The sequence below is a fragment of the Bos taurus genome, chromosome 3 (genome assembly GCF_002263795.3).
Source record: "Bos taurus isolate L1 Dominette 01449 registration number 42190680 breed Hereford chromosome 3, ARS-UCD2.0, whole genome shotgun sequence".
Classification (NCBI taxonomy): Eukaryota; Metazoa; Chordata; class Mammalia; order Artiodactyla; family Bovidae; genus Bos; species Bos taurus.
The window spans coordinates 27,636,906-27,662,573 of record NC_037330.1 but is presented as its reverse complement, the minus strand read 5'-3'; the positions used below and the strand labels follow the sequence as shown (position 1 = coordinate 27,662,573).

At 47.1% G+C, this 25,668-nt stretch overlaps 1 protein-coding gene across 5 annotated transcripts in view; it reads left to right on the top strand.

Annotated features, from left to right (window-relative positions):
• The window catches only part of VANGL1 (VANGL planar cell polarity protein 1), a 59,762-nt gene that overhangs the window by 14,710 nt on the left and 19,384 nt on the right, over positions 1-25,668 (top strand). For all 5 annotated transcript variants that reach the window (XM_024988016.2, XM_024988007.2, XM_024988011.2 and 2 more), the window contains 2 exons: positions 4,608-4,740; positions 9,419-10,026. In XM_024988016.2, coding sequence (XP_024843784.1) covers positions 4,608-4,740; positions 9,419-10,026 — 741 coding nt within the window. The remainder of the gene's footprint in view (positions 1-4,607; positions 4,741-9,418; positions 10,027-25,668) is intronic.

Sequence of the window (25,668 nt, the reverse complement as noted above, 5' to 3'; positions counted from 1 at the left end):
TGGGGCTCAGTGGGGATTCTGACTGGAGTGAGAGAGACTTGACAGCACCCTCCCAGAGCTCAGCTCTAGGATCGCCTAAACACATGTGCACACGCACACACCTGCAGGTACAGACAGATGCCCGGCCTCCAACGTGTTATTGCTTGCCCCCCCAAACCTGACTTATCTTTACTCAGTACAGGCAGATGCTCCATGGAGACAGGCTCAGAGATAAAGATACAAGGATTCCTGTGGCTGACACACCTGCCCAGCAAAGGTGTGTAGATGATCAAGACAATTCAGGTGGAGCTGGAAAGACACCCGGTGCTCTTGTGTTTGAAAGACCCTTTCAGTGGTTTGGTAGCCTACCCCTTGTCTCCTGTTTCTTTTAGACATGGTGAACTGATGGTCTTCACCACTGTGTGGAGGGGGGGCTCTCCCATAGGTACTTGGCACGTCCTTGACATCACAGCAGTTAACACTCTGGGGATGAACGTTTGGGTACCAGTGCAGTGAGGCAGCCATACTGGGCTCATAGCTCTGCATTCTGGAAAGTGCTGTATGGCAGCATTTTTGCTGGACTTCTCTATGTAGTCCAGGCTCAGGCACCTTCCCAGAGCAGTCATTCAGGACCAGTGATTTTTACAAAAGCTGTGCAACAGGCCTTGCTCCCTCAACAAGGACCAGCATGATGCGCAGCCCACGTTGAGTTGATAGGGTCAGCTTTCCATTGGCCCCTTACTTGACAGCATATGGAAAGCTCTTGGTTCTGCACCCAGTGCAGAGTGTCCTGAGTCCCACTCCCAGCCTCATCCACTTAATGCTGTTTTATTGTAGAAGCCACACTGTACACTGTATAGCTAAGCATTGCACTCACACGGCTCCCATTATCAGGCCCTCGCCGTATACAGGGCATTTCACAAACAGGGCGATTTCCAAGTTATCCCACCTACCTCCTCCCTGAGCAGCATTTGGGTGGGAGAACCTTGAGCAGTTTCTTGCATCCTAATCAGCTGGGGGTGCTGATGAAAAGGGCAGATTCCTGTTGTCTCTCTGCTCCAGACTATTTCTCTGGGGGTGGGGCCAGCGAATCTGTACTTAATCTGCACCTCAGGTGGCTTGTCTGTACATTCAAATCTTGAAAAGCGCTGGTTTAGGGTTTCGGTCTTGGAGGATGAGAAACCTTCCGGGGGTTATCAGGTAATAGTTGCTATCTGGTTTAGCTCTGCTGTTGCCAGGGGAATTGTAGAAATTGCCTCTCCTTTGGGAACTGTTGGGCCCTTTAAAAACCAGACTAGGCCCACTGGGGTCAGGTCGAGGGATGGCTGGCCCCCAGGAGGCTGTTTCCAACCCTGAGTGGTTCCCTGCCTGCTTCTGGCCCTAGTAGTGTTCAGGCTGCAGGAATTGGCACACAGTGAAAGAATTTTGATTGCCGGTGGAATTTGTGCTGTCACAGGATTTGACCTGTGGGCCCAGTGAATAGATCGATGGGTCAGGGGGGCACGTGACTTGGCAAATGGCAGGACAGTGATAGATGTGAGAGCAGTTGGGGAAAGTGGGGACAGAGGGAGGAGAGGAGGTGCCTCGGTCTGGCCTGGCTGAGGTGGGGCCCTGGGGAGCAGTGATTCCAGACTTAGTCTAAACAGCTCATTCTAAGACTGACCAGACACATGGGAAATCGCTCCCAAATCGCTTATTGTTTCTCACTGTGAGTCCTTTTGAAGTGGTTGTCTTTGGCAGGCCAGAGTGTTGGGCACACTGCTTTGTGTTCTCCAAGGTCAGGGTCCAGTCATGACTTCTAGAAGTAGCTTCAAAGGCAGATTCCGCAGTTCTGGTAGTTCAAGTTCAGGGTGTGAGAATGAGCATTAGGAATACTTAGGCTACAAAATCTTCCATTTGCTCTTCAAATGGTGCAGCATAGTGGGTCTGAATCAAGAGAGTGGGTCCACACCCTACTCTGCCCCTTATTCTAACTCTGGGGAGTCACTCAACCTCCATAAGCCTCAGTTTCCTCATATATAAGATGGGAACAATAATACCACATAGAGTTATTATTGGGATTGAACAAGTTTCATATAATAAAGCACTTGGTAAGGTACTCTTTGGGGTCTCTGGGTGGCGCAGTGGTAAAGAATCCACCTGCCATTGCAGGAGATGCAGGAGACATGGGTCGATCCCTGGGTCGGGAAGATCCCCTGGAATAGGAAATGGCAACCCACTCCAGTATTCTTGCCTGGAGAATTCCATGGACAGAAGAGCCTGGTGGGTTACAGTCCATAGGGCCATAAGAGTTTGACATGACTGAGAAAGTGCTCTGCGCATTGGGGTGGGGAGCAGAGTGATTATCAGTGAGACACATCTCTGGATAAACAAACAAAATCTCTTAGCCATTTCCCTAGTTGCCCAGTTAAAATAAAACATCAGTGTTGATGAGAACACATCTCTTTCTGGACTCTTATTTAGCAGTAGATTGTAATGATAGATTTGGAGAAGGAAATGGCAACCCACTCCAGTGTTCTTGCCTGGAGAATCCCAGGGACGGGGGAGCCTGGTGGACTGCTGTCTATGGGGTCGCACAGAGTCGGACACGACTGAAGCAACTTAGCAGCAGCAGCAGCAGTAATGATAGATTATGCCTTAGGGATTAGAGATGCTGTCACTGAAAGCGTCTCTGGGACGGCTGGAGCCTCCCTCCCCTTCCAAGGAATTAACCAGGGCTTATCCTAGGGAGGTATGGATAAGGCAGAAGTCTGACCACAGGAAGTCTGCATGTGATTCTGTTAGCTAAGTAGGTTAATAGGAGAAATACTGTGCAAGGTAAGAGGGGTTGATTGTATGTTAAAAGCTTCTTTTTCATCTTTCTCCAAGGAACGCATACTCTGCTTCACCAAATCAAGTCACCATTCTTTGCCAAGTGCTGATGGTAACAGCAATAATTATAGCTTTTGTTAATATTATTGCTACTATGTATTATTTCACATCCCAATATCTATGTGGTGTGATTATTATCCCCATTTTATAGATGGTAAAACTGAGGTTTTCAGAGGTTTGTTGATTAAAACACACAGCATGGGGGCTATGAGTTCACTTTTATTTGGGGCTTCCTGAGAACTAACGCACAGAAGACAGCATCTCAGATAGCTCCGAGGAACTGCTCCAAAGAGGTGGTGGGGGCTGGGGGGTGAGCATGTATATGACTTGACGAAGGGGGTCCATGCAATTAAGCCCACATCTTGGTAGAAGGTTGCTGCTAGTCACGAGGAGCAAATGATCTCTTAATGATTTTAGTGCTTTTCTAAGTATGAAAAGATGTGAGAAATTGGGTTCATAAAACTTTCTCCTGAAAATATCTTGTCTGAAGTCCTGTTCTGCCAGTTTTCCCAGAGGATAGATAGTCTCATTCCTACTTTCTGCCCTGAACTCCCTTCAAGGTCTTCAAGGTCACCGACTGCCGGGGCTCGTGACTTTACGCTTTGAGCCACTCTTGAGACACTTTCCTTCGTTGGCAGGTTGAACTTGTGCAAGCTCGCGCATCACATAGGACAGAACCAAAATCTGACTGTGCGTCTCTGCAGTGTGTGTGCGATACTCCTGTTCTCCCCGGAAACCTTGGGGAGGACGACACCCGGGTAAAGAACGGGGGACTGACGTCAGGGCGACCCGTAGGACAGAAGTCGAGGGAGCTTGTTCTTGGTCACTGAGGGGCTCCTTTGGTGGGGTTCCTGGGTGGACCATTCACAGTTGGGCTTGGGCGTACCAGTCTTCATCGATGGTTAGTGCCCAGGTCATGACTTGCACAGTGGTTAATTCCTTTCGTAATTTCAGCATTGACCCACAGCAGAGTGCTTTCCTAGTCACCCTAGAAGACCACGCAGGAAGTTCATCTGGGGTAAAATGATGCAGCAGCCTGCTTTCCTTAGAGAAAAGGTGCAAGCACACACACACACACACACACACACACACACACACGCACACAAACACACACGCTCATGTGTGTACCTCTTGGTGTCATTTGTCCCGGCTTTTGTCTGTTTCTGTAGGTGCCTTGAGTCCATCTAGAACCTATGAGAATGACTTTTAGTTTTGAATTTGTAGGAAAGAGAAATAAGTGATTCTCTTGGTTTAGAATCTCCTTTCTTCTCTTGTCCAAAGGTGTAGGGTTGACAGTGTGTCCCAGATTTTTTGGGGCAGACCGAAGCTTAGGTATTTTGCTGTGTTGTCCCAATAAAATAATGTCCTAGAAAATAAGTTTAGGCAAATTATAATCAAATCAAATCAGTAATCTTACCGTGAAATGTGCCTTATCTACAGAAATTCTAAAATTCACAATATTAGACTTTGAAAAAATATGACCACTGTTGAGAGAGAAGGAGTGACAGTCTTTGTTTTGGGTCTTAGAGTGCCAGAAAGAAAAGAGTTAAGTAGGGAATAAAGATCAACTTATTCCTCACAGTGGGGGTGGCAGTGGGTGGGGATTGGCACAGTGTGTGTGTGTGTGTGTGTGTGTGTGTGTGTGTATGTATCTGCAGAATTTTCGTAAATTCAAGATGAAATTCATAACATGTTTTGATGAGGGTTAATTAATGTGATATAAATGTGCTAGTTGATTATCTTTCGTGTTTTTTCAGGGAAAGAAATAGAGAGAGGCACAAGTCACCCCGGAATAAAGATGGCAGAGGGTCAGAAAAATCTGTCACCATTCAAGCTCCCACTGGAGAGCCCCTGTTGGCAAATGATTCTGCTCGGACAGAGGAAGCTCAGGTAAGGATCAAAGGCAGTCTGTAAGTACACTGCCACTTGATCAGGCTTCTTTTCTGTAAATGTTTTCCTAAGTCTTGTTGCCACAGGTTCTCTTGGGTTTTTATCTTTATTTTTCTAGCATGTTAATTAGTTTATCTATGTCCCGTGGTTTCTTGTTGGTCTAAGAACAGCCTGTCCTGCTATTGGCCAGCTTGAGGATTATTCTGAAGTGTGATTGGTTGGCTTGCTTGGAATGGTGTTGAAAAGAAGCCAGCAAGGGCCGATGACAGGACGGAGATGGCAAAGTTGCAGGCTGTGGGCTCTGGAGACTCATTGCAAAGCAGAACAGTATAGAAGAGAAGGAAGCTCGCTCTCCAGAGCCCCTAAGTCATGTTGGGGAGAGGAGCAGAGAAGTTAGGACAGCCCAGATGGAGCCTCACCAACCCAGAGGCCACACACTTAGATGCCTGTTAGGGAAATAGAAGTGAGTGAAATAGGCCCTGGGTTACACAGAGGAGAGGCCCTGGGTTACACAGAAGAGCAAGAATATATCAGGCTAGCTTGGGGATAAATAGCAATCTGTGTGGTACATCAACGTCAGGGCTGTAGCATGGAGTGATGGAGTCTGGCACCTGGAGAATGTTTCTTCTGTCAAAGGAGTGGCAGCTTCTCAGCTGTGAATGCTTATTACTGTGCAAGAATGCAGGAATTCAGTGTTCCTGGGTCTTGCAATATTTAAGAAAAGCTGGAAATTAGGATTTAATGTGAAATCACCTAATTTTTATGATTTTTTTTTTCTGATGTGGACTATTTTTAAAGTTTTTTTTATTGAATTTGTCTTGATGCTGTTTCTGTTTTATGTTTTGGTTTTTCGGCCACAAGGCATATGGGATCCTAGCTACCAAAACAGGGGTCAAAGCTGTACCTCTTGTGTTAGAACACGAGGTCTTACCTACTGGACTGCCAGGGAAGTCCCCAAATCACGCACTTTTAAAGTATTGTCTATTTATTAATTTTTAAAAAGAAAACATTGTGTTCTTCTCTCTGGGTTCCAACTGTCTCACAGTCCTGCTGCTGCTGCTGCTGCTAAGTCGCTTCAGTCGTGTCCGACTCTGTGTGACCCCAGAGACGGCAGCCCACCAGGCTCCCCCGTCCCTGGGATTCTCCAGGCAAGAACGCTGGAGTGGGTTGCCATTTCGTTCTCCAATGCATGAAAGTGAAAAGTGAAAGTGAAGTCGCTCAGTCGTGTCTGACTCTTAGCGACCCCATGGACTGCAGCCTACCAGGCTCCTCTGTCCATGGGATTTTCCAGCCAAGAGTACTGGAGTGGGTTGCCATTGCCTTCTCCGGTCTCACAGTCCAGTTGATTTAAATAAACATCTGAGTTATACTCAGAAACATGTTTGCATACTCTCCTGAAGTATATGCATGACCAGCTTTGGCCCCAAATAAACGAATGGGTGCCTGCACAGCAAGATACAGATAAGCATATATCTGTACGTTCTTACAAGTACAGACAGATATGCATTGGTAAGCAGATATATGGACTGAAATTGGAATTCTTCAGAGCACACGAGATGCTGTTAGAAGCCAAAGCTGCAGTTGTGGTTGAATGTGACGTTTGTTCAGTGATAAGTAAATGACTTTAGTCCTGACTGTTGCACTTCCTGCCTTGGCTCTGGGACAGTCATAGGGATGGAGAGCCAGAGGGCCAGAGGAATGGTTGAATGGATTGGGCTAGTCTTAAGATTGGACCACCCTTAAGTGCTACAGGGGTCAGTTTCTTCTTGGATGAATTCACGGGTGCTGGTGGTCTACTGTGAAGGCAGTTCATTTGTCATGTCTACATCTTGTAGCTGACTCTAAAGTTACATTCAGGGAAAAGCACTGAAGTGGACATTTGGAGGCTGTACTTCTCAGCACCTATGTGACTTTGGGCATGTCCAACCGTTCTGGGCCTCATTTTCTTCACTGAAAATCTAGGGGATTGAGTTAGAGGGTCTGAGATCCTTTCTATTCTGAGAACCTCAAGCTTGGGAAGACCTTGGACATCTTCATTTTGGGGCACAAGTGTGCACACATTATTAAAATGGACAGGGGATTTAGTTAGCAACTCTTTGGCAGGAAAAAGGATGAGTAACCAAATCAGCAATATCAGCCAAATAACCACAACACTAGTGATAATTATTTCATTACTCATCATCAACTGAATATTAGGCCCAGTGCAAAACATGGGATCCAATGTTTGCTGTCACTAAGAGTGTAACAAAATAACGTATTTGTACTAAACTGTTGGCTTCCCAGGTGGCTCAGTGGTAAAGAACTCACCTGCAATGCAGGAGATGCAGGTTTGATCCCTGGGTCAGGAGTATCCCCTGGAGAAGGAAATGGCAACCCACTCTAGTATTCTTGCTGGAAAATCCCATGGACAGAGGAGCCTGGTGGGCTACAGTCTATGGGGTCGCAACTAAACAACAACAGACTCACCTTAGGTTAAAGCAAGTTGTCCGTCTTTGAATGTGTAGCCATTTCTGCCCATGCTTGTGATTTTTTTCTTTTTACAGAATTGAAGTAAATTTACCCAGAGATATGAACAGATCTTAAGTGTATAATTCAAGAAGTTGTAACAGCTGAATAAGTCCATATAACCCGCACTGCTATTAAAATGTATATTTCTATCACTCTAGAAAGTTCTCTTATGTTTTCCCAGTCAATCCCTGCCCCCAGCCCCCTCTAAGGCAAGCCTTGCTTTCATTCAATCACTATAGATTAGTTTTGCCTGTTTTAGAATTTAATGTAATTGGAATCATATTTTTTTGTTTTGGACCTTTTTTCACTCAGCATCATAACTTTGAGATTTATCCATGTTTTGCTATATTTCAGCAAGAGTGTTCTAGTGTATGCATATACCACAATTTGTTATCCATTCTTCTTCCTATGGATAGACATTTGAGTTGCATCATTTTGGGCTATTATGAAAATAAAACTATTAAGAACATTCTTGTGCAAACCTTTTTGTGGACGTATGTTTTCATTTATTTGGGGTAAAAGCTTGGAAGTGGAATTACTGGGGCTATCCAGTTAAGTGTAAAGTCACGTTTGTATGAGACTACCAGACCAGTTTTCAAGAGTGATTGTACCATCTGTACTTCCACCAGCAATGAGAGAACAGTGGTTGCTTCTGGCTGTTATCTTAAATAACAACTTCTCTCTTAGTACATGATACTTGTAACTTTCTGAGGCAAAGAACTATCTGTTCATAGGTTCAGATCTTTATTGACACTGCTACTGCTTCTTTCTGTAGCCTATGCATCTCATGAATCATATTTATTTATTGTTGCTAGATTTGAGGTTATCATTTAGCTGTGAGATCTCTAGCTTGCCGATTCAGCTATTAACTTAGACTAGATTTTTTGAAATTGGAATCTTAGGCATTAATTTCACCCAGCTTACCACCAAATCTGACTGTTTTTTCCAATTTAAATCATATACACAAATTTCTGAGGCAAACCCCTTTGGACCCAGTGTGGCTTTTCATTGTCTTCTTGCTCTGTTGTTGCTTTGGAATGGAGTCATCGTTGCCAGAGAAATAGCAAAACTGTTTAAAACCCTGACAACTGGATCATGTTAAGTGAGGAGACAGTTGCTCCAAACAACCACAGACTCTAAAAAGCAAGCGAAAGCAAGATAGTAAAAGACACACATTCTAGTAATCTTGGTATTTTGTAAAGTTTATTTTTATTTATTTACTTATTTGGCTGCACTGGGTCTTAGTCGCAGCACACGGATCTTCCATCTTTGCCGCGGCCGGCATGATCTTTAGTTGTGGCGTGTGGGATCTAGTTTCCTGACCAGGGATCGAACCTGGGCCTCCTGCATTGGGAGCGTAGAGTCTTAGCCACTGGACCACCAGGGAAGTCTCAGTCTCAGTATTTTTATACCTTTGATGCTCAATTTGTCACAGGAACTCATGTTTAAGAAGGAATTTTTGAGCTGTCTGGGCCATCGATACTAGAATCTGTTTTGCTTGTTCAATGAGAAATATCAGAGAGTGCTTGATACCTACTAAATGGGTCTTAAAGACATTATGGAGGTTTAAAAAAATGTGTGTACCAACTATAGGCGGGCTTTGATTGGTACATAACCATGTAAGTTCCCTCCTGTGCAAGATCTCCACTCCTCAGAACTCCTAGAGGGCACAGACTACTATTACTCCCCACTTCTGAGAGATAGACTTTGTAAGCCTTTATAGCCCAGTCGTGAATCAAGAAGGAAATGCAGAAGGTCTTCTCCTTGGGCTGTAGGTGAACTTGCACACAATTTTCTAACAGCAGATTGTCTATCACCGAGCCTCTCAGGAATTCCAACACAGTGGGTGATAGTCACTGTTGTAATTATAAATCACCCAACAAACAGGTTAAGTTATGTTTTTTTCTGTTGGAAAAGGTAAATATATGGTATAGTTTGCAAAACTTCAAGAAAAATTGTCATAGTTAAAACATTCCTCTATTTAAAGAGTTAAGCCTTCATTTCCCGGAAAGCCTATGTGTGTATCAGCTTCATTTCCCAGGAAGCCCACACATGTGGATTGTGGTCGAAGAAGGTGGGCCCTCCTGTCCCCCATGCTTCTGTGGGCTTTGTGGCTTTAACCTGCAGTGTGCCATGTGGCTGTCGGTCCTCACTGTTCTCTCCCCATCAGGATGACAACTGGGGCGAGACCACCACAGCCATCACTGGCACCTCGGAGCACAGCATCTCACAGGAGGACATTGCCCGCATCAGCAAGGACATGGAGGACAGCGTGGGGCTGGACTGTAGGCGCTACCTGGGGCTCACCGTGGCTGCGGTGCTCGGACTCCTGGTCTTCCTCACCCCCATTGCCTTCATTCTGCTGCCCCCCATCTTGTGGCGGGACGAGCTGGAGCCTTGCGGCACCATCTGCGAGGGACTCTTCATCTCCGTGGCATTCAAGCTCCTCATTCTGCTCATCGGGACCTGGGCACTGTTTTTCCGCAAGCAGAGAGCTGACATGCCGCGGATCTTCGTGTTCCGTGCCCTCCTGTTGGTCCTCATCTTTCTCTTCGTGGTCTCCTATTGGCTTTTTTACGGGGTCCGCATTTTGGACTCGCGGGACCGAAATTACCAGGGCATCGTGCAATATGCCGTCTCTCTCGTGGACGCGCTCCTCTTCATTCACTACCTGGCCGTCGTCCTGCTAGAGCTCAGACAGCTGCAGCCCATGTTCACGCTGCAGGTGGTCCGCTCCACCGACGGCGAGTCCCGCTTCTACAGCTTGGGACACCTGAGGTGAGGGGGCTCTTCCTCCTTTCCGGGGGCGGAAAGGACCACTGCTGTTTTGCTAGAAGACAGTTAAGTCCACAGCAAGTGAGGGATGTTGCCAGGTGCCAAGAGCAAGACCAGGGTCTGACTCTTTTTTTTCAGATTTTGGGAGGAGCTGTGTGTGTATGTGTGTGTGTGGAGGGGGAAATTCACGTACATTGACTTTGCTGAATTCTGGATGGCATGTCACAGGGACTGGCTGTCTTCCAGGTTGGAGTTTTGTTGGGCCTGTTTCCAAAATTGTTCACAGCTCTTAAGAATGATGGAGAAAGGAAGCCTTAGTGATGGCTGCTGACCCTGCCCCCAAAATCAGCCTGTGAATGATGGAGTGATCAACAGTTTTGTTCATAATGGTACATCTGGTTTACCGTGTTGTCCCAGTGGAATTATTAATCATTCCTTTCTCCCCCACTCTCAGAGGTTTTCTGATTTGGGCAATAAATTATATGGTCACCCTAGTGACCTTCCAGTAAAGAATCAGGTGTAGATTAGAGACTCTAAACTTGTAAGAGTTGAAAATGTATACATGAGAAAAAACTAGAAATACTTTAAGATGTCATATTTGAAATCTATACACAAAATCTAATTATTTTGTGATTAACAAAAAGAGTGATCATTATTTATTGTATTCAGTATTTTGTTCTGCTTTGTTTTTATTTACCTTGAGATAAGCACATCATATAGATTGTCTTCATAAAGCTCATCTGTATTTCAGATGAGGAAACAGGGCTTTAGGGGTTTTAAGTAATTAATACAAAAGAACATGGCTAGCTTTGTGCAGAATCTAGCAGACCCCATGAAGCCAGGCCTGAGTTAATGTCCTCATTGTAGCATTTCTCACTTTGTGTCACTGGCCTATTCTTCTGTTTTCTTGCACCAACTGTGGGCTCCAGAGGACAGGTGCTGCATTTCACTCCTCTTTGCATCCTCAGTGCCTGACCTAGAGCATGGCACACGGTTGGCACCCAGGTGGTTACAGGTGAGAGAACAATCTGAGATGTCTGACATTGTCTTCTCACGGGGCTCTCCTGCCTCCTCGGGCAATATATGTCAATGTGTGTATCTGCTTGGCATATGGTATGTGCTTTGTTGGTGGTAGCTGTCATTGCTGTGATACTGCAGAGCAGCCAAGATGGCAAGGGCACCTTAGTGGGGATCAGAACAATGGGCTTTGTCATGTTTTTGGCTGGGGCTGGGGGAGGTGGCCTAACTCTGGTTTGGAGTCAGTTATACTGCCAAACCATCTCGGTATTGGCATGGATCTGTCATTTCTGTGGCTCAGCTCATACCACCCGAGGACTGGGTGGTTTAGCAGTCGAGGACTGTGCCACCTTGACCAGTCCTTGAAGGGAATCAGTGTCTGATTCCCATGCTTGGTGCTGCAAAGCCAGGTGTATTGAGTCCTTTGTGGGTGCCCGTGGGGCTCTGAAGGCAAGTAAGTCACTGCTGCTTATTCATCTCAGACAGCTTTTTTCCCCAATATTTTACATTGGAGAATGACCAGCAGGCTTGTATTAAATGTCTGCTGTGTGCAGAGCTCCAGAGGCACAGGGTCGCTGCCTCCCAGCTTTGTCCCAAAACTCCTTGGAGACAGACCAGTGGACGGTTGCTGACACAGGCCTTGGAATGGGTGGGAACCCAAGAGGAGGAGGGCACTTCAGACAGTGACAGCAATAAAGCCCAACCCCACATCTGTCTCAGGAATGGACAGGTTTAGCCCGAATCAGGAGGGTGGAGAGAAATCCAGCTCTGGTTACAGAGAGAGAAGTGACATTTGGAACTCTGTCAATGTCAGTAGCTAGGACACTAGCCCATAGTGAGTCTGCCATGGTTTTGAGTTTTGGCTCAGCCCTAGCTGTGTGAATCCCACCTGCAGGGGTGGAAAAGGGAAGGGTGACTTCTGACTTTAAGTAGTCCATGCAGTGGGGCTGACTCCCTCCAGGGGCTTCCATGTTCCAACACTGCTTGCTCTGCATGCTGGGCCAGGGTGGGAGCAGGGAGGGGACACATAAAACAGCCCCAGGATGCGTGCCGTGGTATGTTCAGACAGTCGTGAGTGGTGCTGGTTCCTTACCACAGGGTGCACTGGCCAGAGATGCCCTCACCCGGGAGGCAGGCTGGGTGTTCTCTGCGGCCCAGGGCTTATCATAGACGCCTCAGAGTTGTCCTCACCATGACCGACAGCTGCCCCGTCCATACTGGCTAACCCTGAAGCCTCCTTCCCCAGCTCACCCAGGAGACAGAAGGTGGCCTGGGCTGGCCCTGTATCTTCCTTCTGACTCCTCCTCAGGACCATAGGTTTTCCTCCTCTCCTGCTTTCATAAGGACCCCCTTGTCCCTTGTGTGGAGACCCTGGTTGTGGGGTGGAAAGATGGCCAGGGAAGGAGAGGCATCTTCACTCACAGAGCCCTCAGGTGGGCCTGGCTGCCCATGAGACAGTCAGGCTGTGAGACCTGGGACAGATTTGGCATCCATCTCTCCCTGCTGGCCTGAGCGCGCCTGTCACCTGCCGAGCCCTGGGCTAAATCTGGTCTAAACCCAGCAGCGGCTGGAAGAGTCACTGGGCCAGAAATAGAACGTCTGAGCTCTTTTGTAAAGTGTAGAAAAAGACAGGAGGGAAAAGGGAATTGGCATAGACAAAGAGCAGGTCCTGGGGAGCAGAATAGCGGGTCGTCAAAATCAGGAATCAGGATGGTCCGCCCTCTGTTATGTAAGTTCCTCCCCCAGCAGTGACCTGTTGGGCTGAGGTGCAGAGTGATGGCAGGGTCTTTTGTTGCTTTGTTTTCAGGCACTTTTATAGAGTCAGCTGAGGTATTTTTGAAAACAGAAGAATGCCTCATCTTTAGTGTCTTAAAGAAAATCCCTGTTTCCTTAGCTCTCATAAAAGTTACTTTTAGGAGCCTTGCTTGTTGGCTGGAATGGCTTTTGGGGGCTTATTTGAAAACTTTCAGAAACGGAAAAGGTTCCTGTTGTGCAAAGTGAAATACCAAAGGAGATTAAGATACTTGTAACCTTTGCCCAGTGCTGCAGGGGTTAACGGGGCTTTTCAGATGTCTCCCTTTCCCCTCCTTGCTGCCACTGGGGTGGGGGCAGGTGCTGTGGTGGTGTTACCCTTTATAGTTGAGGGCCCCAAGCCATAGGTTAGGGCCATACTTGAGGCCTCAAGGAACCAACGTGTTCCTGTGCCTCACACCCCGTCCCCACATTCTCCACGGCATCCTGTGGTTTCAGCACATTGTAATTCTACACACATGCTTCACATGTTTTCCTGGCCACATTCTCACAGTGAGTTGCTCACTTTTCCAGGATTTCACCAAACACTTTTTTTTTTTTTTTTAAGAATCTATAAAATATTTATTTGGCTGTGCCAGGTCTTAATTGTGGCATGAGGAATCTTTTATCTTCATTGTGGCATGCAGGATTCTTAGTTGTGGCATGCAGAATCTTTCTTAGGGCATTCGAACTCTTGGTTTTGGCATGTGGGATCTGGTTCTCTGACCAGGGGTAGAACCTGGGCCCCCTGTATTGGGAGCGTGGAGTCCTAATCACTGGACCACCAGGGAAGTCCCCAGTCACTAGCTGACTATATATGGAGAGAAACCCAGGAGAAAAGAGACTTGAAATGATGTTTAGTGATCCTCATTAATGATTTCTCAGTTTTGAAATCTTTAAAGGTAAACACTGTGACTGTTCGAGCATAGCAGCTAGTACAATTGACTGACTGAATCCAAGTGGCAGAACAAAGCAACAGCAGTGGAAACCTTACCAGTTAGCAGTGACGTAGTCCTTGCCATATGCTAGGCACCTTCTAAACTCTTACCATGTAAATCACTTAATCACCACAGCAGTCCTGCAAGGTAGGCATGTTTTCTTCATTTTCAGATGAGGAAACTGGGGCTTGGAGGAGTTAACATAGGTTGTCTGTGGCCATACAGCTTATAATTGTGGGAGGTAGGGTTTGAGCCCAGGCTGGTTCCAGGGTGATCTTAAGCATTTCACCATGGTGCCCAGGAACGTGTATGTGTTCATGTTCGCTGCTTTAAGAATGCATGAGTGAAATTTTTAAGCACTTTTTGAGTGCTTACTGTGAGCCGAGCTGAGTGCTAGCTATTTTTATACGCATTATTCTGTCTCATTTAAATCATAGCTTCAGGGCTGGACAGGAAGGGATGAAGAGCACTGTCAGAGATGCCTGGCCCCCACTCTGCAGTCATTCCTTAGCCCCATTGGTTCTTTCATTCAAGCAGTCAAAAGCAGACCTCTGCGTCATGACCACAGTAGCAAGTAGGTTTGAGCCTTTGTCTGGTCAAACCTTTTTAACTTTCTGTTTGTCACATGTCCCAAAGAACACCTCTTTTATTTGTTGCTGTTAAAACTACCCTAAAACTTACTAGTTTTGGCAACATTATTATTTCTCATAGTTCTGTGGGCAGGGCTCAGCTGGGCAGTTCTTTGGCTGGTCTGGCCAATGGTCCCTGTGTGATTGCAGTCCTGTGGTGAGTCAACTGGGATTGGGCTGCTCTCCTGTCCAGGTTATTCTGTGGTTCTCTTCTTCCCCAGAGGGCCTTCCCCCTGGGGAGTAGTTTCTTCATTCGTGTACTGCAACGTCTCAGGCTCCTAAGCAGAAGTTCTCAGGCCTGTTAAGGCTTAGGCCTGGAACTCAACCAGTACCTTGCGTTGCATTCTCTTCTTAGAGCAAGTCAAAGCCCCAGCCCAGATTTAAGGAGCAAGGACTGCACAAGTTAGGGACTTTTGGAAGGGTTGGTTCAGTAGGGTCCATGGTGTGGCAGGCTCCCAAGACAACCTCAGGCTCTCATTTTCAGAGCCTGCACATACTTATAGTTCTAAAAAATTTAATTATTAACTTCAATTCCTCCCAGAGTCCAGAAGTAACATATTTTACATCAGAGAAAGAGCTGCTGTACAGAGGTCATGTGAACATCAGAGGAGGGTGATAGCTGATAGTCATAAACAAGGAGAAAGACACAGAAGCCACAAAAGCAGAGTTAACTCTCATCTTGGTCTTCTGCGAAACTTGTCTATTCACAGTGACCCGTTGTCTGAGATACTCAGATTGCTGAAGCTCCATTTTGCCTAATCCAGCCAGCCGGGTTTTTTTAACTCAATGTTTCATTCATTGAGACTAAGAGTACCTTATACATTGGCGTTGACCATGGACCTTTTAATCAAAGGTCTGGTTACTGCTCACAGAACCACTCATGCATTAGAAGAAATGATTCTTGGATTGATTTTCAAACAGTGAAAATTTATGATTGTGCATGGTTGCAGCATTGTGTTAGAACTATTGTAGACTATGTTCCCTCCAAAATTCATAGCTATAAATGAGAAAACAAGGAACATGTATTTGAACAATGAAGAAAAGGTGATCTCTGTAATAAAATGGCAAAGAACTTCATGGGATTATGTTTCTGTTCTAATGTTTTGTGGAAGGTAGAACTTGCAAGCAATGAAATTGGGTTTTTTAGCTGAAGAGATTTCTAAGCAAACTATGGAAGGTACAGCTTGAGTCCTCCTTACTCCTTATTTTAAAATGAAGAAAAGAGAGGAATTGAAGAAGGAATTGTTAAGCAAAAGGTAACCAGAACTTGAAGAATTGAATGATTCTCAGCTTATCCATATTGCAAAAAAATGAGGAAGCATGTACTAAAGAGAACACCAACAGGTGACTGACAGCCGTTTGATAAGGAGATTAGTATAGGTGTGAACCAGGGATGGAATCAGTCATCTCAGCAGAAGCCAGGAATAAAGATGGGATTATGCCAGTAGAAACACTGTCAACTGAGACTAAAGGAAACAGAGAAAGTGTTTTAAAATGAGGGAATGCCGTGAACATGCATTATCCTTCAGGAAAAGAGAATGACTCCAAAGGTGATTCAGGATCATCACTCCTCCACAGGCTCAGGGGCAAGGCTGCTTCTTCCTGGATTCAGACGATGGTCCCCTGCCTTGGTTTCAGTGGGCCTGGTTCCATTGGCAGGGCCAGGCCACAGAGCCTTAGGAGGGTGATGGGCCACCCCAGTGGGCCCCAGGGACAAAATGTTAAGCTAAAGAGGATCGTTCTCAAGTGTTAAGATCTGATGGAATTTACCTTGCTAGATTTTGGACTTGCTTAGGACCCATCACCCCTTCGTTCTTTCCAGTTTCATCTTTCTGGAATGGAAATGTCTTTCTGGAATGGGAATGTCTCTCTTGTGCCTGATTCACCATGAAATTTTGGAAACGCATAACTTGTGTGGTTTCACAGTTTACAGCTGGGGAGGAATTTTGCCTCAAGTCCCATCCATATCTGATTAGATGAGATTTTGGACTTTACACTTAGAGTTGATGCTGGAATAATTTCAGAGTTTGGGAATTGTGGAATGAATGTGTTTATGTGCTTTGCATGCAAGAAGGACATGAATTTGGAGGAACCAGAGATGGAATGTTACAGGCTGAATTGCATACCCCCAAATCCATAGGTTGAGGGACTTTGTTGATGGCTCAATGGTAAAGAATTCGCCTGCAATGTAGGAGATGCGGGTTCGATCCCTAGGTGGGGAAGATCCCCTGGAGGAGGAAATGGCAATCCACTCTAGTATTCGTGCCTGAAAAATCCCCTGGGCAGAGGAGCCTGGTGGGCTACAGTCCCAAGGGTCTTAAAGAATTGGACACAACTGAGTAACTGAACACACATACAAATACATAGGTTGAAGCTCTAAACCCCAGTTTGGCTGTATTTGGAGTTAGGACCTCTAAAGAAGTGATTGAGGTTAAGGGAGGTCATCGGTCTTGTCTTTAGTGTCTTATAAGGACACTAAATTGGTGTCCTTATAAGAAGCACCAGAGATCTTCCCTGTGTGCATTCTCTCCTGGTACATGCGGACTGGGGAGAGACCATATGAGAGCGTAGCGAGAAGGCAGCCGTCTGCAAGCCAGGGAGAGTCTGCAGCAGAAACCGAATCGGTTAGACCTTGAACTTGACTTTGAGGCTCTAGATCTGTAGGAAAAGAAGTTTCTGTTGTTTAAGCCACCCAATCTGTGGTGGCTGAGCTAAGGACGGGAACATTCCCCCATACTGTTGACCTTTGACCCCAAAGCCCCAGGAAACCACAGATCAGTGAGCATAGCCTGACCCCGTGAAACAGAGCTCCTGTTGTCCTCTCTCCAGCTCATGCCTCCTTTCTCTCAGCTTGAGTAGGGGTCCTTGTTTCTCTCCATGGGCACTTTGGCTTTCCAGTTAGAGGTGAGAAAGGGAGAGTCTCCTAGGGAGGTTAAGGTTATTTCAGGGTTTATCTAGCTCCACTGGAAATCTTATGTCTGTGATTCTGGGTCAAATAATATCAAAACCGGTGGTTACACTGCTGATTGGGCTTGGTTGTCGGGCTGGGCTGTGGACCCCTCCCTTCCATATGCAAGACCAGCAGCAGCTGTCTCGAGAGCCTGGCTCCATCACCTTTGAAGTTGGGAGTGTTTTTAAATGACCACCAGAGGTCTTGGTTCATGATTTTTATGGTTATGGCTTCGCATGCAGTCTCATTTTTATAAATATACCTTCTTGTGTAACTGCTCTTCAGTAAAGATAGTTGTTGTCCCCATCCCCACTCCCTAAGGAAACAAAGGGTAAGAACGAGTAAGAGCTGAGGAGCAGAGTGTCAGGTTTTGCTCAGTCTCTGCTCTGCTGTGGGAGAATTTGGAAGGTGGGCTCAGAGCTGCCGTTTGTGGTTTGGCCCTGCGGTGCCTGTTAAAAGTGGCTTTAATGAGAGTGTAAGGTGCTGGACACTGTGAGCCTGTGTTTGCTCAGCTGCCTGCTGGCAGCAGCCACAGCTGGGAAGGCTGCCCTCTCACGGCATCTGCCCACAAGCCCTGCTCCCAGGCAGAGCGGACAGACCGGAGCTCGGGACGTGACCCTGGTTTCTACCGTCTGCCCAAGGGCCCTGGGCGGCTGGTGGTGGGTCCACACTGGAATGGTGTGTGGTCTGTTTTCCAGGGACTCGCCCCGCGGCCAGCCCAGCATTCTGCACGTCCCCTCCACAGACCAATGGGTGTGATTTAGTGCAGTGTGTGTGCTGTGCTAACACTCAAGGGCAAGTGGACAGGACTCTCTTTCCCTGTCCTGCTCTGTATTGGCCTCGATTAGTCTCTGTAAGCAGAGATCCATTGGCTAGGCCTGTTGCCCTTGGCCTCCAGATCTTTCTGTGTGGGCACCTGCAGTTCTTCTTAGGGCCAGAGGTACCCAAGTCAAGGGATGTGAGGCCGGATAAGAGTAGGCCAGCCGAGCATCCTGGGTGGGTCTGGAGCTGCTCTCAGTCCCGATCTAAATCTGCTTTTCAAGGCACCCAGAACAGGTGGTTGTCTTTGATGTTTATCTGGTGTGATTCAGCTCAGTGATTTAAAGCTTGGAAGGCAGAATTCCCATCGCAGGCATGGCAGGTGCAGCCCAGGTTGGACCCTGCGGGAGGTGACAGTGCACTGGGGCTTGTGCCCTGGCCTGGAAGTGGGCTGCAAGCTCTCAGGGCAGATGTGGCCATAGCCAAGCCTGTCACTTGAGGGGAGCACAGCCCGTAGGTCCCCCACCTGCGGGGTCTGCCAGCATCTTTCTGTTGTGGGACAGTCAGCCGTGACTGGATCATCCCCTGGGTGGGGACTCTCATCAGCCGTGTCAGCTAGCTCAGAACCTCCCGGTGATCGCGGTGTTCCAGCCTAGACAGATGCCATGCGTCTGGTTGTCTAGTTCCTGCGACTAGGAGGACCAGAGTGTTGTATAAAGCTGTCAGCCACTTCTGTGCTCACGGTCCTCCCAGTGCTGACAGTGTGATCTCCTCTGAGCTGGTTCTTTGTGGCTTTGCTTGTTTTATTAGAGAGGATGTTTCCCAGGTTACACTTTCTTAGCAGGAACTTAAAGGAGGATGTTACAGGAACGGGTGACCCCTTCTAGGGCCCAAGAGTGGGCTCTTGTCTAACACTCAGAAGTGAACTGTCCAAGGAGACACACGAGCTGACAAAGCAAGAGACTATTGGGAACAGGCACCCAAGTAGAGAGTAGGGTGAGGGAACCCAGGAGAGCTCCTCTGCCACGTGGCTTGCAGTCTCGGTTTTATGGTGATGGGATTAGTTTCCGGGTTTTCTTGCATTCTGACTCAGGGTCCTTCCTGGTGGCTTATCCATTGCTCAGCCAAGATAGATTCCTGAGAGAAGGATTCTGGGAGGTGGTTGGACATGTGGTATCTCCTTTTGACCTTTCCTGAACTCTTCCGGTTGGTAGTGGCTGATTAGTTCTGTGTTCCTTACCAAGATCTCCTGTCGTAAAATAACTCACCCACGTGGTTACTGTGGTGCTTGGCCAGGGTGGGCAGTTTCAGTTAGTGTGCTTCCCTTAATAGGGACAGTAAAGGGCCTGAAGTACCCTGAGTGCCCTCCAAACCGCACGTTCATTTCACCTCCTTCCTTCTGGAAGTAGCTATCCTGGCGTCTGGTTGCAGTTTGCTGGTTTTCAGTGGGATCTCCTGCAGGGCTTGTCTGCAGCCGGTGCTCAAAGCCTTATCCAGGGACACCTGCCAGTTTGCGGATCTTGATTCAGAGAACGTGGTCACAAGCCAAGGTTCTAGCAGGCCTGGGTCACCGGGGAATCCATGTGGCCTAGGGAAGGGCCTCCTCGGACCTCAGCAGCAGGACAGGGATGCTGACCACTGTCCCCTCTCAGGATGGGCCTCACTTCGAGATCTCAAGCAGCCATGTGTGTTCCCCTGTCATGACAAGGTCCCGGAAGATCCTGCCTTTCTCCCACATCTTCTGCATCCTAACCCAGACCTGTGTGAACACAAGCAGATTCCAGTTTTTGCTGCTCCCTGTCCTCAGGTTCCAAGGTGATCATTGCCTGTTATCTACGTGGGACTTGCGTAGGCTACTGGCCCCAGTAGGACAGACATTCTAATTAAAGGGCAGGAGGGCCAGAGGGTATAAACACTTGTGTGTCCAGTTCTCAGCAGAGGAGGTGGCAGCAGCGTTCAGGGGTAATCATATTTGCATCTCTGGGACTCACATGAATGAGTCCCAGCATTACTGCAAACACTCCTGACTGTTGGTCACATGGAAGTCAGTTTATCTCCCAAGTCCAGTGACACCCACACATCCAGGAAGCTGTCGCCTTGTTGACTGTCCTGGGAAGAAGTAGCAATCAGGTCAAATCAAGGTCATCCGTTTCTCTCCCAGGGTGGGATTTTCCCAAAGAGCTGAATCAATTTTCATTGTGGATCCTTCATTTTAGAGTTTTCTCAAAGACCCGTTTCCAGCCTAAAATGCATCTACTGGGTAGCACACCTTAAGGAGCAGGAGCTGGGGTGGCTGTGGTACCCAGGCTCCTTTTACTGGCTGCGTCCTCTGGGTCTTTACTGCTGGCTCACCCTCTCTACCACCCCTGTCCCTACCGACCTCCCCTTCCTCAGCCTCTCTGCTCACCCTCTCTCCTTTGCCATTGGTCCAGAGCCTCAGCCACCGTTAACCTTAGCCCAGCCTTGCCCTCTACCTGCCTCCATCCTTCTGTACTACACAGAAGTGTATTCACTTCCATGGTGGCTGGCGTGCCTGTGGGCTAAGTCATTTCAGTCATATCCAATTCTTTGTGACCCTATGGACTATAGCCCACGAGGCTTCTGTGTCCATGGGATTCTCCAGGCAAGGACACTGGAGTGGGTTGCCGTGCCCTCCTTCAGGGGCTCTTCCCCACCCAGGGATGGAACCTGCATCTCCTGCAGCTTCTGCATTGCAGGTGGATTCTTTATCATTGAGCCACTGAGGACCACAAACTGAGTGGCTGGCAGGGCATGTTTTCTCTGCACCCAGAAAGACGCCTTCCTTGCTCCTCCTGGCTTCTGGCAGCTGCCTTCAGTCCTTGGTGCTCTTCCCCTGTGACCCCATTGCTCTTGTCGTAGCCACTTAGGAGGATTGTTGAACACCAGTCTGTTTCTGCCTGTGATGCTTTCTTCCATAAGGTTTGACCATCATTCATCTTTTAAGACTCAGCTCAGACTCGGTTCTGCCTTCTCTGTGGATCTTCACCTGAAACCCCTCCACTCAAATGCTCTGTCTCAGCTCCGGGTCACTCACTGTACTTACCTGTTCAGGTGGTTGTCATCATTGATGGGATTGTGAGCCCCATGAGGTGTCATTCACATCCATCCCAGAACTTGGGATTTAGTGGGTGTTCACAATGTCTATTAATACTTGCCTGTGGATGGAGTTGTGAAGGCTGGTCATTAAGATCTTTCTGAACGTCAGCGTCTATAGTTGGCTGGCAGGATAACGAAAATTGACCCTGAAAGGGGGCTTTGTGGATTTCACTCTGTGGTCAGAACACTGTCTGTCCAATGCCTTCCTGTTAGTGGGGTTTTTCTGTTGTTGCTGTTGTTCAGTCGCTAGGTCGTGTCTGCCTCTTGGCAACCCCATGGACATCAGGCTCCCCCGTCCTTCACTATCTCCTGGAGTTTGCTTAAATTCACGTCCATTGAGTCATTGACTGGTTTGATCTACTTGCTGTCCAAGAGACTCTCAAGAGTCTTCTCCAGCACCACAGTCGGAAAGCATTATCAACAGCAAAGCTAGCGTTTGTATGGGGCAATAGCATGTAAGAAATGCTTTCTTGTTTTTCACACACTGGGAAAGCTGTTTTTGTTGACAAGCTAAAGGAAGCAATTAACATTTGAAAAGAGGTGGCTAAAACCGGTGCAAGGCTTCCCCACCTGACCCTGTCAGACCCTTTCTCTTTGCTCTGGGAGAAGATTAAAGCTGCAAAGTGTGCCTCTGATGAGTGAGCTCTAAAGCCTTAATATTTCTGATTTTAATAGCATGTGCTAGATTAAGGAGATCAAACCAGTCAATCCTAAAGGAAATCAATCTTGATATTCATTGGAAGGACTGATGCTGAAGCTGAAGCTCCAGTACTTTGGCATATTCATTGAAGGACTGATGCTGAAGCTCCAGTACTTTGGCCACCTGATGCCAAGAGCCAACTTATCGGAAAAGACCCTGATGCTGGGAAAGATTGAAGGCAGAAGGAAAAGGGGACTACAGAGGATGAGATGGTTGGATGGCATCATTGACTCAATGGACGTGACTTTGAGCAAACTCCGGGAGATGGTGAAGGACAGGGAAGCCTGGCGTGCTGCAGTCCATGGGGTCACAAAGAGTTGGACACAACTGAGCGACTGAACAACAACAACAAGATTAATTGCGGAAGTCCCAGTCAAATCCAAGGAAAAGTGAACGAACAGGAAATAGACAACTCTGTACTGGGTGTGGGGGGGGCGCAGGGCAATGCTTTTTTTTTAACGTCTCAGACCCTTATCTGCAAAATAGGAAGGTTAAAAGGGAGATTTATGTCCACAATTGTTTTCTTCTAGTATTTGTTGGACATTCACAAGAAAAAGGGGCTTGGGTGTGGAAGGAAGTAGGTGGAGTGGGGGGGCGGGTGGCTAGTGGACCAGTGGGTAGAACTTAAAATAAGGTCATTTTAGTACAAAGTGAGAGTACATTTTCTTATCAAGCATAGGCTGAATGATTTCTGGGGTATTTTAAAGAGCTGGTGCTTGGATTGGAAGTTGGGACTAGATGGACTCTGATTTCTCTAATTCTTGAGTCTATGATTAGGTGGGTGAACACTGAAACTCTCTTCATTTCTAAAATGTTGTGGTTTGATGTAAGTAGAGATTGAGTCATGCTTTGATGTCCAGGAATGGGGTGAATATTTTAGCCAACAAACAACCCTACCCCTCGCTACAAAATACTCATATTCCTTAGTAATATGATAATGCTTTATGTTCATATAATCTTTTATAGTTTATAGACTCTTTCACTGGCAGGTTTTCATTTGCTCTTGTCAACAACCAAACGCAATAGTTGGTATTCTCGCTCCATCATCAGCCAGTAAACAGGCCAAAAAAGGGAAAATGACTTACGCAGTTCACAGAGCAACAGGATCAGAACTGGAATCCGGGCCCTCTGACTCCAAGTCAGTGCATTGTCTACATTGTATACCAGGATGACTCCCTGAAGCTATAGTTTTGATTTTTCAGAAAGCTGAGAGTTGGCAGCAAATACTGCATAAAAACAGAGAGTAGCCTGACTTTATAGTCTGAGTCCCTAAGGAAGACAGTACAGAGGGGACCGGTGTTCGTGGTGCCCACGTGTTGGCCCTTGATGGGAAGGGTCATCCAGGTGCACACAGGGGACAGATTGGCCCCCACAATAAACCTGGACAGGTAAGCTCACGGTGCTACCATTAATGGCCATTTGCTTTAGGTCAGGACCTTAAAGTTTATTATCTCATTTAATCTTTAAAACAAACCTAAACCAGGCAGGCAACTTCCTCTTGGGAAAGAGGAAAGTGGAGGGCAGACTCTGAGTCTCCAACATTTTTCCTGACCTTAGTGCCAACTTTGAAGTCTTAGGAAGTCATTGACTTTGGAATTGTCCCCATTGACATTTATGCTTATGAGACAATTTACCATGGGTGACTCCAGTCCCAGGTCAGACCTGTATGTTTGGATCTGTCACTAGAATTTCTGACTAGCTGCCTGCACTGGGCTTGCACACGTCACTTCATTAACCTTTTAGTCATACATTTTATACAATTGAGCATGTTATAGGCTGTTCCCAGGTGGCACCAGTGGTAAAGAATCTGCCTGCCAGTTCAGGAGACGTAAGAGATGTGGGTTTGACCCCTGTGTTGGGAAGATCCCCTGGAGGAGGGCATAGCAACCCATTCCAGTATTCTTGCCTGGAGAATCCCATGGACAGAGGAGCCTGAAGGGCTACTGTCCATTAGGGTCTCGGGAAAGAGTCAGACACAACTGAGCAACTTAGCATGCATGCGTACCATGTTACAGCGAGATTGTCTTATGGTGTTATAGTCTCATCTTACAGATGAAGAATCTGGGGTGGGGAGAAATGAGTTAATTTGTTCAAGGCCAGAGAATAATGGAAGAGTCAGGGGTCATGCTCTCTGGGTCCCAAGCCCGCACCATTTGCAGTGTGCATTCTTCTCCCCCTATCAGAGAGCATGTGGAGGCTGCAGAGGTGTAGATACACAGGGCATGAATTTGGTTTTTTCAGAATTTATTTTTTGAAGGCATGTCTTTCAGAGTTTTATGAACTAAAATTTGAACTGTGTTCAGAGGTGCTTCTCTTGGTGTTTTAGAGATGTAGCATGTAGGTGGAGCTCTCTTCTCCATTGCCATGGCACTTGTGTGATGGTTATCACTGACACTGGAAGATGTTTTATGGCTGATTAGATGCAGCATTTCACATTCCACCTTCTTTGTCCTGAAAAGAATATAGGCCAGTAAGGCAAGGGTGAGTTGCAGATTCCACTGTGGATGTTGAATTCCCTCGGACATCTGTGCTGATCCATCGCTGCCCTGTCTTGTCCATGGGCTCACGTTTGGACCAAGTAGTGTTGGGGGGTTAACTTTCCCATTGGGAACGATATCGGCTACTTCTGGTCCTGATCATGGGTATTCCGTCGTCTATGTTGTCCTTTCCCAGGCCCATTTGGGATTCCTGTACTTGCTTTTTTCTCTTTAAGTTATTTTTTTAACTTTTGGCTGGTTCTTCGTTGCTGCACGGGCTTTTCTCTAATTGCGGTGTGCGGGCTTTTCATTGCAGTGGCTTCTCGTGTTGCAGAGCACAGGCTCTAGGGCGCAAAGACTTTAGTAGTTGTGGCTCCTGGGCTCTAGGCTCAATAGTTGTGGTGTGAGATCTTCCTGAACCAGAGATCGAAACCCTGTCTTCCGCACTGGCAGGAGGAATCTTTACCCCTGAGCCACGAAGCCCGGTACTTGTGTCTTTATGTGCAGTGAATTTCTCTTACAAGCTGTGTGTATCTATGGGCTGTTTTCCCCATGTATATGCAGTCTGTGAAGACAGGTATTTCCCTGGGTAGTGACTTGGGAGGCTGTATTAAAATGCAGTAATTATTGAGCTCAGAGCTCCATATCTTGGGAAAGTGCTCCTTGCCATGAGGTTTTGGTGGAGCCCTGTCCACAATCAATCTGGACGTCAGGCTCCACCTGATGATTACAGGGTTTCCGCAGGAGGACTGTTTAGCCAGGTTACTGCCTTTTGTCTCTGACTGTGATGGTAATAAGAGAGGCGGCACGTTTCTCACCAACTTGGTTTTTCTTGCCTCCCTCCTTCCCCTGAAATGATCTCGTCTGGAGACTGGGACTAGTTGAAGGGTTTGCTTTTGTTCATCTCTGAAACCCCTTTGCTTCTAAAACTCCATGGTTTTAGGAAATACATGCTCAGAATTGATCCTATACTTCCGGCAGGTCTGGGGTTTTCTCAGTGAGCAGGCTGGGCCAACGAGTACTGTGCACTGTGGGGAAGCCACAGAAGGTGTCTCCCTGTGCAGCGGGATAGGGGGAGATTTCACAGGCTTGCTAGAGAGACAGCCTAGCACTTGAGACTCTCCTGAGAGATTAGTGGGGTCCGGAGGGTTGGAAAGGTTTCCTGAAAGAAGTCAGCTCTCCTTCGGCCCTGCGAGATGCTACATTTGAAAGATGCTAAGGATGGTGCTAGTGGTAAAGAACCTGACTGCCAGTGCAGGAGATGGAA